Below are 11,944 nucleotides of genomic sequence, written 5' to 3' on the forward strand. Positions count from 1 at the left end.
GGAAGAAAAAAAAAACCATCAAGTGTTTACTTTCTCCAAGCATAAACCACCAACGAACAACCAAAAGGAACCACCAATTCATTCTCCTCCATGCTGGACCATTCCATGACAGAGGAACTCCCTCCAAAAGACCCAACACAAGAAGAAACTGACAGCAAAGAAGACGACCAACTCTTTCCATTCTTCCACTCCCCACTAGACCACACAACATCCACCTCCTTCCCATTCCCACTCCCACATCCCACCTCGTCATTCTCAAACTTAAACATGAAAACCGCATGTCCCTCGTTTTTACCACCATCACTATTGTCATTCACATCACTATTTTTACCATACTTTACATGCATCGAATAGGATAACCCAAAACAAAACCCTAAAATCAAAACCCAAAACAATACCCTAAAATCAAAATCCAAAACGAAATCCTAAATAACCCATAAAATTAAAACTCAAATAAGAATCTACATAGCTACTATAATGCAATAAAATCCTAAACCCTAAACGAAAACTAACCTCCAAAGAATCCCCCAAATCGCACGCACACCAAATGTCAACCCAGATTGAAGGCGCAATCTCCCACCGAATTGAAGGCACAAGAATCTCCCTAAACCCAGCACTGCTCGATAAATGAGGAAAAGAAGCTTTCGGAAAAACGCATATACCCAACAGCACCGCTCGATAAATGACGAAAAGAAGCTTTCGAAAAAACACTGATTTTTATTTTTTTAACAAAAAGACAAAATTGCCCTTGCCATGTCATCAAATTTGCCACCTAAGCAGGTTGTATATAAGCGCAGCCCACCTGTTTGTTGTTCATATATCACTGCTCATATTTTATATAGAACTTTATTTACATTAATTTATTTATACATTATTTTATTGATTGAAGTATTGTTTATATTCATTTTATTTTATCAAGCATTAAGCCTTCTTTTATTAGAATATTAAAATTTGATTCAATTTTATTATTTTTTCTTACATTTTTATTGTCCAGAAAGTGATATCAACAACTACAATTAAATAAAAAGATTAAAAATAAATAAATAGATTAAAAATAAATAAATAAATAAAGTTTATTTTTAAATAAAATGGTGAGTAAGCGGTTTATCATCCCTATAACGAGTTATTAATTTTAACTCGTATAGCATTCACGAGTTCATCCGACCTGTTCTACTTCCACTTTTAATAATCAGTGACAGAAGAGACGCGAAACAAATTCTCTGGTTGCCAAACAAAAATTGATATATTTTGACTATGTAAAATAGTTACTTCTTAACTTTGCAAGGATTTTCTAATTTATGTTTAATCATATTTTTTCATTAAAATACTAAAAAAATATAACGTTTTTTACAAAATTAAATATTAAAGTGAAAATTTGCAAAATAAAAAATAAAAATAATCGTCCCACTCATTTTCACTTGAAACCAGAAAGCTTCTAAAAAGTAAAATAAAAAACAATGAAAACTAAAGTAAAATAAATTGTGGAGCTGAGACAGTGAAAGCTTGAGTTAAAATTAAGTTTGTAAAAGGAAGTTTCTACAAAACTGAATTTTTAGATAAGAACATGTCAGAAAACTAGCTTCATTTTCGAATCTGAGGATTTGCATTCTTATTCTCTCTCTATAGTGATAGTGTGATTCCTGTAGCCATATATGTTGTCATGAATTCCTCTGAATCAAACCATGAACATGTTCTTCCCAATCCCAAGTCCCGTCCTTTCACATCAAAATTCAGAAAATTTACATTTCACTCACTCTCTTTATTGGTTCTCCTTACGTCAATCTATTGGGGATTCACAACAACAAACTATTACAAAGTTCACCACTTGAAATACTCCCTCACATCACCATCGATTGTACATGCAATTGGGTCTCTCTTTTTACCCTCAAAACCAGTTTCTGTGCCCTCCGATCATTGTGTGCTATGGATGGCCCCCTTTCTTTCAGGTGGTGGGTATAGCTCGGAAGGTTGGTCCTATATTTTGGCCCTTCATGGTCACAGAAAAATGCAATCTTTAAGGTTGGCGATTGACCACCATGGTGATCTAGAATCTTTGGCGTTTTGGCAGGGTTTGCCACTTCATATGAAGAACTTGGCACGTGAGTTGTACCAAGCTCGGTGTAGAATGAACGAGACAATTGTTATTTGCCATAGTGAGCCTGGTGCCTGGTTCCCTCCACTGTTTGAAACCATCCCATGCCCTCCATCTTTTTACAATGATTTCAAGTCTGTCATTGGCAGGACCATGTTTGAGACTGATAGAGTGAATGATGATCATGTGCAGCGCTGTAATACAATGGACTATGTTTGGGTTCCTACAGAGTTCCATATCTCTACATTTGTGAAAAGCGGGGTTGATCCTTCCAAGGTTGTGAAGATTGTTCAACCTGTTGATGTGAAGTTCTTTGATCCCGTAAGGTACAAGCCAATGCATCTTTCTTCTAGAGCAAAACTTGTCTTAGGTTCCCGTGTGAGGAAGAGTTTTGTGTTTTTAAGTATCTTCAAATGGGAGTATAGGAAAGGGTGGGATGTGTTGTTAAAATCATACTTGAAGGAATTCTCAAATGAGGATGGGGTTGCTTTGTACTTGTTAACAAATCCTTATCATACTGACAATAATTTTGGTAACAAGATATTGGATTTTGTGGACAGTTCGGGTATGGTAGAACCAGGAAGTGGTTGGGCTCCAGTCTATGTTATTGATACTCACATACCATTGAGTGACTTGCCTAGAGTTTACAGGGCAGCTAATGCTTTTGTTCTTCCTTCCCGAGGGGAAGGATGGGGGAGACCAGTGGTGGAGGCCATGTCAATGGCATTGCCTGTGATTGTAACAAATTGGTCTGGACCAACTGAGTATTTGACAGACGATAATAGCTATCCACTGCATGTGGATAGAATGAGTGAAGTAACAGAAGGTCCATTCAAGGGACACCTTTGGGCTGAACCTTCTGAGGATAAACTTAAGGTTCTTATGAGGCAGGTGATGAATAATCTCACTGAGGCTACAGCCATAGGCAGGAAGGCAAGGGAGGACATGATAAGACGGTTCTCGCCTGAGATTGTGGCCGACATTGTTGCGGATCACATACAAAACATTCTAGGGCAATAAGGACTATGAAGCTTCTGGTTCTGTTTCTCCACAGCTGCTATACTTCAAATCTGACTTGTGTTGTCATTCATTATCAAGGAGATTGCGATTGTAAGTGGACATATTGTTGACTTCTAGGGAATTGATCAAGGCTCAGCAAACTAATCAGTGGAAGGTAATGCCTTCAATAATTAATTCTTTTTCTTTTTGAGAATTTTTGCTAAAGGGATGTGTATTTCTGGAGGAACACAAGACTGTTTTTCTCTGGGGAAATCTCCATCAATTTGGAACAATATCTGGCTGTTTAGTAGGGGTTTTGACCACATAAATAGCATCATTTATGCTTTCTCTTTTGATTAACTTGAAAGAAAAATATAAGTCCTTCCTTGTGCAAATTCTGATTTACCGAATTGTAATGTTAGTGATATATAAAATTATGATTGAGTGATATATAAAATTCTCTTTTACAACAAAACCTTTTCTCACTAGATCATGTCGGCTACATAGATCATATGGCACTGTTCAGGTCAGTTAAATAACAAAGCTCTCTTGACAACTTCTTCCAGTGTCCTTCTTGATCTCCTTGTCATTTTCATAGTACTAAAAAGTATACAATCTACTTCTCTCATTGGTGCATTTTGAAGCTTTCCTTTTACAAGTCCAAACCACCTAATCAATTTTCTATTATTGTTTCCTCAATTCGTGTTACACAACCTCCCCTTGTATACATTCAGTTTGTAACTTGCCTTTTCTTGTGTGGTCACACACATTCATCTTAAAATTCTCATTTCAATCAATCTCACACTTTTCTCTTGTTATACCTTTAAAGTCTAACACATTCACTACCATAAGTTATAGTCAAATGTACGGCAGTATGATAAAGTTTGCCTTTGAGTTTGGTAGATATTTTGAAGTCACAAATAACTCATGATCTATTTCTCCATTTTAGCCATCTTGCTTGTTTCCTATGTGTGACATCATCATTAATTTCCTCATCATTTTGTAGTATTGATCGTGAATATCTAAACTTAGAAACATGTTGTTTTATGTGTACCTGATAAGCACCTTCATCACAACACATGATAAGAAGTAAAAAGTGGAGAATTTACTTGGAAAACAAAGTATTTATTTTAATAAGGAATGAAAATCATTCAATACTTTCTTCTTTAAGAAATTTACAACATCAAATAAGTGCCTCAATTTTTATTGTCTGATATCTGTTTATCTATGATGTAACCTTCCTAATTAATTAATAATACCATGAAATGTTTTGGATAAATGTGACTTTTTTTTCTCTAAAAAAAGGGTGTGCAAAGCATCACTATACAAGATTGATATCCTAACTAGGTCAGCACCTTCCTCAGTCTGTATCAATCATTTGGAGCACACCAAGAAATCCATTTAAAGATATAACAGAACAAATATACATAATAGTATGGGGAAAAGCCAAATTCACTAGGAAAACTAAAAGTTAGATAGACCAAGTCTATCTCTAAAAAATTCAAGACTCACAAAAGTGACTTGGTTATCCAGCTGCCTGTTTCCACTCAGTCCAACCACAGCACCGGACATGAATCATTGTCTATCATTCTCAGGTTTCAAGGGTTGAATTTGATGGATGGACCTGTGTATTGTATCTGCTTTTCTAAATTCACTCTAGAACTGCACTGGTTCCTCTTTTGTTGTCTAAACGGAGCAACATTACTTTGGGATTAGAAATGTTGCACTTTAAACTAATTTTGCAGTTGTGACTTTTGCCTGTAATCACTTTAATTGAATTAAAATATCTCTGCTAATATTGATTAAATCGAAAACTTGGAACAGTAGCCTCCAAGGTTTTATTTGGGATCTTATTATTTTATTTTGGAATGTTCCATGTTGCCGTTGTTGCACAGTGACCAACATCATGTTGTATAGGACCGGCTGGTTTTCTGGTACAGGACATTAAGGCGCATTGTTGAGCTATGGTTTCTAGTCAAGATTGAACATCTGATTATCTTGTATGCTCTTGTTGTAAACTTCCAAAGTTTTGATTGATGTCTGGTGCCCCAGATATCCCAAACAATTGTGTTCTAGTATTTTTTTATTGTGTTCTAGTATTTTTTTATCCTGTCAGCTGAATTCCTCGTACTTGCATTCACTCTCAAAGAATGAATCACTGAAACATCATAAGTCAAAATATGTGCATATAAAGTTTGAAATGTTTTTAACCATGAAAGAATAATTTTTCACCCAGGAATATATTACATAAGTTCAATCTTATCCATACTAGATTATGTGCAGGAGCTAATCAACTACTGAATTAACAACTATTTCTAGACTCATAAGTCATAACTAATTATAGTTTACTAAGGTTCCAACATGTGTTAATTAGGTAAATGAATCTGGATTATCATTCTAACAAGCATCACTATGTTTCAGCTTTTCCTGAAAACCCAAGCAAGGTTCAGTTTCTTACTCCAACTGTTAAGAATATGGAGAAAAGCACTTGGTGAAAATCAATTTCCGGAACAGCTCTGATTTGATCACTTGTGTTTTTTTTTTTTTTCTCTTTTTAGCTAATGCTGTGAAGCCATTACCAAGGATATAAGTGATATATTTTTATCTTTCTTAATACGCTATTATAGAAATACCCTTTGGTATTAACTTCGTTTTGAACTGAAAGTTCAAATAGGAAGTGCTCATACCTTATTTATTGATAAGCTCTACATGTTATATCCATTTATTACCATAACTTGGTAGGTAAGTACAGGACCAGTTAGCGATGCATGCATGCTCGTATAAAGCATGATCTCATTTTATTGTCTAGCATTTGTGACAATCTGGACTTCAGTCTAAAATGTGTTATCTTCCTGGGAGCTTGTGACTTGCTGTTGCTTAACATTTGGCTTACGGTCTAGTTGACTTCTGAAAACTTTTCCATCCTTCACATAGAGTTTTTGATTTGAAAATTCATCTGTTACAACTTGAATATATTTATTCATAAGTTTATTTTGCAATTCATATTGGATAAGTCTGCCAAAACAGTTTGGGGTGCAGAAAATTTTGAACTTCAGCCTTGTTTCCCATGTAACACCATTCAATAAATGTTGTTAACTTCAGATGTAACAAATCATTGGAACACCATTCAATAAAATTCAATAAATGTGGTTAACTTCAGATGTAAAAAATCATTTTGTAGAGCGAGGTAGAGGTTAGATCTCAAATGCACAGTGACAAATTAAAGAACTAGCATTGACTGATGCAATGGGTCAGAATATTTAGTAACTCCAATAGATCTGATATTCGAAAACTTGTCACCGGAGCAAAATTAATAATCTTGTCTTAGAATTCAGTTTAAAACAGATCATGGAAAATAATTTTACTAATATTTTCTAGTTTTTTTATTGAAGCTATTTGTTGCTTGTTTAACCTTCTTGGTGCAATTAAAAAGATTTGTCAAAATATTAGTGCATGTTACCACATTTCAGATTGATTGGTATAATAATTAAGTTATTGTTTCTAAATTTATCAAATTGTAAAATATATTTATTATTCATTTACTATATTTCTACAAAAAAATTGTTTTCCACGCCCAAATTTCATGTTTAGTAGTTAATGATTCTTGAAATTAAAGACAGTGTATGTTGTTTCCGTAAAAGCTAGAGTCAATTCATATCACTAATCTTTCAACGACTTTAATCAATTTCGTGGAGCCACGCAAAGCTGAGATCTCTATAGTTAGAGCCAAATTCCAGAACCTGCTTTTATTGATGCGAGGGGACAGCAATTTTGAAAACGCATGAAAATTGTTCACCAACCCTCAAATAAATTTCTTCCAAGACATCTGTAACGTTGTACAAAATAATGAAGTTTCTTTTTAACAAAAATCTTATTACTGCGTTCACAAAAGGACAAAACTCATTTCACACGATAAAATACGTTTTCTTCATGAAAAAATAAGTGGAAAGATACAATTCCTGGCATGACAATTTTCATCATAATATATATTTCACTCGGACATACAATAAATAACCCTCTTCGCATGTCTTGGTAGTTATTTGGAATGCATTCTTCCTAAAAACAGCCTCAGAATCAGCAAAAGCACCTGTCATAGGGAAGCCATAACAATTTCAGCCAGAGATAAGATTATTGGAAATATGGAGCAAACTCTGCAAGGACTTTCTTGTAGACAGGCTTTTTGAAATCCACTGACTGCACAGAGAAGATAAACCAAGTCATATATTGTCTACAGTTTCCCGCCTTAATTGTCCTTGGACAAGTACAAAAAAGTTGTCACCATCACGTATACTTACAAGATCAACTATTTGTTCAGGCGATACCCATGACCATTCCCCAAATTCAGCTTTCTCAGTACCATCACCCAAAAGATTGATTTCTTGATCTTGCCCAGTGAACTTTAAAAGAAACCTGTGTAAATCAAAAGTGCCAAAAAACACTACTTAGCAAACAAAACATCCTTCTACAATGCCTTCCAATTCCGACGCTTTTCACCCTGCGCTCACCCATAGTCACATACACAACTACACATGCATATAGGCATAACCCTGTAGCCTTATCATAGTAAGGTTAAAAAAAACCTGTGAAAAACATTATATAATCTGGTTGTGTACTGTTCTTATGGTTTTACTCTATCCAGACTGAGCATATCCAAATGTTTACCATTTCTGTGCCTGACCCTTCCAATCAGATCCCCACTGAATATTTAATTTCTCCCTCACTTTTGGTGGGAAGTCATAAGTTAACCAATATGGTACCTACAACATAAACACCAGGATGAACATTTATCATTACAGCAAGGAAAAAGAAAAGTTGCTTTATCAGAGTTTCGTGCTAGATGAAAACCAATATTAGTGAGTGGATTAACTGACATTCATAGATCATTAGATTACTATGATTAGATGTAACATTGTAACTCTAGCTTAATCAGAAGCATTGAAAGGGGGCTGATTATTTTCTTCAACACAGCTCAAAAAGGCCTAATGAGGATTGACACTACAACTTAATTTTAAAAAAGGATCGCGCACAAAGATTTTATAATTTTATAAAGACATTTTTACTAGCTGCAGGCACCTTTCTTCTGAAGCATTTTCTATAGTAATTGGAAATATAAACCATTCATAGGCCTCCACCAACAATGAAGTTTTTGGAATATTATCTATTTTGGTCCACCAAAAGATGTGAAACATCACAATTTGCAGATACATCTAATCAGTACTCCAAAGATACATACGACATCCAATTCTGCAACTAAATTGGTCATGGAGAACATAATTGATGGTATTAATCTTCACAAAAGGACCAATTTGATGTTTTTCGTAAGCAGACAAACAGTATGATCCTTGAAATGAAATCTTCTTATCATCTACAATCTAGTAGTTGGGGTATGATCCTTGTCGTCCTGTGCTTCTAACTTACTGTATTTTGGCAGAAAAACTGAGCGGGTTGTCATATGAAGGAGCATGTTATAGATATAAACCATTCACAGGCCTAATTTAAGCTGTGACATTGAGTTGGCCTCTGTTCTGTCAAAATGATTTCGTAGTTTTCATATTGATAAGCAGGAAAAGGTAATAAAACTATAAAAGCCTGTCTACACAAGATAGAGGAAATGTCTCCTATTTTTCTTGGTTTTACTTTTCCTATTTACAAAAGTTTATATAAGAAATAGGGGGACAACTATTTCTTGCTTTCGGTTTTCATTTTTTCCTTGTAGCATAAGAATACGGGAAACAAAGTGAAAACAAAAAAACGTTTTCTAAAACCAAATGGATCCTTAGATATCTCGATATGTCTGTGAACTCCAGATTCAATAAAAATTTAAGGTAAATTGTTTTAAATTATGATTATTAGGCTAGACTGAAGCAGGTAAGCTGTTTATTTCTCTACCACCAAGCATGTAATTTGTAGGGCGTTAGAAAGTAAAGAAATGTATAATTTGCACCTCTGTGATCACTTCTGCCGAATTAACTCCTGTCTCTTCTCTTAATTCCCTGATAGCTGCATTTCTTGGATCCTCACCTTCATCAATACCACCCTAAAAGATACCACAATTCAGAAGATTACAAACTTCCAATTCATTATTCCTTGCAACAAATAACACGCTGAAATACAAGTAAAATCACGAACACTTCGGATTTCTTTATTTGTTTGTTTGTTCATTTAGTTACCATCAATAAATTATTTCACAATTCCAACGCTTGATCAACATTCTGCTACTGTTAAACACTTCTCTAGGATTTTTGCTTTCTTTCGAGTTCTCATAGAAAGATAATGATACATTTTTAGAGAATTCAGGTTATCACTCCATTACTCCCTAAACTATTTGAGAATGTTTAAAATAGATCTTTAAACAACAATAAATAAAGTCCTTGAACTTAAAAAATAGGTCCCTGCTATTAGTTTTCGGCAGCTTAATCCGCAGAAAAACAACATTTTTATAATAGTTTTCAAAATTCTCGAGACTTAATAAAAAAAAACTGATTAGGATCCAACTAATAAATAATAATTAGGAAGCTATTAAAAAATTACCGAGTAGCTCACAACGAACATGCAATTTACCTTGAATTTATTTTTAGTTTTGAGTTGAATTCATAGAGACAGATAACTGCAAAGAAGAATCGAAAGATATACACCTGAGGCATTTGCCAAGCATTGGGAATGTCGAGCCTCGAAGCCGCGAAAATCTGAAAAACACGAATTATTAAGCTTTGATGAATAAAAGGCGGAAACCAAAAGCAGAGAGGGATTTAGAAGGAAAGAAGGAACGAACCTTTTTGTGAGAGTTCATGAGACAGATACCAACGTTCCTGCGATAACCTTCTGGAGGAGCTTCCATGGTTGCGAATGAGAATGGCAGCAAAGAGGATTTAACGTGTTGTGAAGGGTATTTCGGGAAACGAACAATGGTGGAAGAAGATGATGCAGAGGAACAATAAGCGAATCGGCACACAGCCATTAGGAGTGAACAAAAGGAGAAGCAACAGTGCCGAAATAATAGCTTTATAATGGGCCATTAAGCCCACTTCATGGAGTCGCTTCTTATTCTCACTCCCTCTTTTCTTAGTTCACTGCTTCCTTTTCTTTTAAATTAGGAAGTCCTTAATCCTCACCCCTTTCTAATTTTGGTCACCCCTTTCTTTCTCTCCTCACCTTTTCATTCACTCACACTTCTTCTCTCTCCATCTCTCACCACCATCGTATTATCCGTAGACATGTATTTTTTACTATGTCATTATATATGTATTTTTTATATACGTATAAATTGAATACATGTAAAATATTTTTTAAACTCACATCCTTTCTAACCAAATAAAGTAGACTCACTTAATATAACATAGACATGTCTTGTTTATTATTTAGATGTTATGTGAAGAGTATGAGTTTAAGGCATTTTTTATTCACTTTTTTCAATTATCTAAATGTCACAATTAATATTTATTTAAATGAGTGTTATACATGCAACTAAAATTTAATTATTTTTTTTTTTACGAACGGGAAATGTGTCTTTGTCTCTATCTTGTTCAGTTACTCTTTCTTATATCTTAGTCGAAGTGGGGTACATACAAAAAATTATTTAACACTAAATTAACTTTTACTAGTTGAAATATTTAATGATGTCAAAATGTAAATTTTACCTAGGTGGTATTAACCTATTTTAAAATGGAAAGTTAGATTATTGTTTAGGTGGGTCTAGATTAACATGACTCTTAAGTATATTTTAAAAAATATTTTAATCATTTATTTATTTGTCGATTTAGATTCAACGAAATTTTTTAAGATTGTTGTTAACTAAATATGATTTCGATTATGTACAATATAGTTGCTAAATAAATTTCAGATTTTAAAAAGTCCAAATTTAAATCCTACCATCACTGGTGTAAAAAATATATTTAATGACAACTTATTATGATGGTTCTATTTCAAACGTCATAATAAGTAAATCAATGGAAAAATAGTAATTATAAAAAAAATTATTATATCCTACCATAGTTCAAATAAAAAATATAATTTAAAATAATGTATATAATTTAAAATAATGTGTTAAATTATACAATAATATATAAACAACATTAAATTTTCTCATTAATAATGTTAGGTTTCTAAGATGATTCTTTCAAATATTTATTTGTCCTTTTTGAATTAGATTCTCTCAAATTTTGTTAAATGAAATGTTACCTCTCGTTTGATTTTTATATTTAATAATTTTAATATAAAAATATAGCAAAATCATTCATGAATGACGAAAATTTTAAATCTAAGATGATGAATGACTTTATTAAAATGCATTTAATAATTTAATTTAAATTTTAAAGAAATTTTTATGTATAATTGAGTTAGTTACAAGTACAATAAGTATATATGATCTTTGAGAGTTAAACTAGTTTAGCGCGCAAATTATGCAAATTGACTAAAAAAAACAAATGTCCAAATAAAATTGTTTAAAATGGCAAGTTTCTAGCCACATGCAAAACTGGAATTTTAACGGTAACCCATGAGTTTAAATTTAAATATCCAACTTATAAGTAATATTATTGGTTGACATAAATATCAATAGATGTTAACACAAATAATTCGTATTAACAATAAGAAAAAAAAAATTGTTTGGAATTCAAAATACAGAATAAACATACAAGTATAACTAAAAATATACATAATAAAAACTTCACAAAAAAAATGTTTTAGACAATAATAAAAAAGTGTGACCTAAACAATAAAAATTGTTAGAATGTATGGCTTTAAATTAGAGGAGTGAATGGTTTAAAGAGGGTTTTTGCAAACTTTTAAGTCTAGAATGAAATTACTTCGAGAAAACTTGATTCAGATTTCAGTTTGTCAAAAACACAAAGCAAA

The 11,944-nt window shown here is 33.1% G+C and overlaps 2 protein-coding genes across 4 annotated transcripts; one reads left to right on the forward strand and one right to left on the reverse strand.

Annotated features, from left to right (window-relative positions):
* The first annotated feature begins 1,557 nt into the window (after window positions 1-1,557).
* Window positions 1,558-5,912, forward strand: LOC137828577 (UDP-Glycosyltransferase superfamily protein). Of its 3 annotated transcripts, none has more exons than XM_068635206.2 (2): window positions 1,558-3,266; window positions 5,513-5,912. In XM_068635206.2, the coding sequence occupies exon 1, from the start codon at window positions 1,661-1,663 to the stop codon at window positions 3,110-3,112; it is 1,452 nt and encodes a 483-aa protein (XP_068491307.1). In that variant the 5' UTR covers window positions 1,558-1,660; the 3' UTR covers window positions 3,113-3,266; window positions 5,513-5,912. The 3 variants fall into 3 exon arrangements, with proteins under 3 accessions (XP_068491307.1, XP_068491309.1, XP_068491308.1); XM_068635208.2 differs by lacking the exon at window positions 5,513-5,912 and adding an exon at window positions 4,987-5,198; XM_068635207.2 differs by lacking the exon at window positions 5,513-5,912 and adding an exon at window positions 5,009-5,198 and having other exon boundaries at window positions 1,570-3,266.
* Window positions 5,913-6,994: 1,082 nt separating this feature from the next.
* On the reverse strand, window positions 6,995-10,211 carry NUDX26 (nudix hydrolase homolog 26). The gene is made up of 6 exons (XM_068635158.1): window positions 9,864-10,211; window positions 9,727-9,777; window positions 9,036-9,128; window positions 7,754-7,848; window positions 7,387-7,501; window positions 6,995-7,285 (listed from the first exon to the last, which is right to left on the reverse strand). Exons 1-6 carry the CDS (start codon window positions 10,047-10,049, stop codon window positions 7,220-7,222), a joined length of 606 nt encoding a protein of 201 aa, XP_068491259.1. The 5' UTR covers window positions 10,050-10,211; the 3' UTR covers window positions 6,995-7,219.
* Window positions 10,212-11,944: the final 1,733 nt, after the last annotated feature.

Source organism: Phaseolus vulgaris, chromosome 7, assembly GCF_051622355.1.
Source record: "Phaseolus vulgaris cultivar YP4 chromosome 7, ASM5162235v1, whole genome shotgun sequence".
Classification (NCBI taxonomy): domain Eukaryota; kingdom Viridiplantae; phylum Streptophyta; class Magnoliopsida; order Fabales; family Fabaceae; genus Phaseolus; species Phaseolus vulgaris.

Coding starts and splice junctions, on each gene's coding strand:
- NUDX26 (XM_068635158.1), bottom strand. CDS start 10,049: ATGGCTGTGTGCCGATTCGCTTATTGTTCCTCTGCATCATCTTCTTCC. Junction 9,129..9,726: donor ATGCTTGGCAAATGCCTCAG/GTGTATATCTTT, acceptor GGTATCTTTTAG/GGTGGTATTGATGAAGGTGA. Junction 7,502..7,753: donor AAGGGTCAGGCACAGAAATG/GTAAACATTTGG, acceptor TGATTTACACAG/GTTTCTTTTAAAGTTCACTG.
- LOC137828577 (XM_068635206.2), top strand. CDS start 1,661: ATGAATTCCTCTGAATCAAACCATGAACATGTTCTTCCCAATCCCAAG.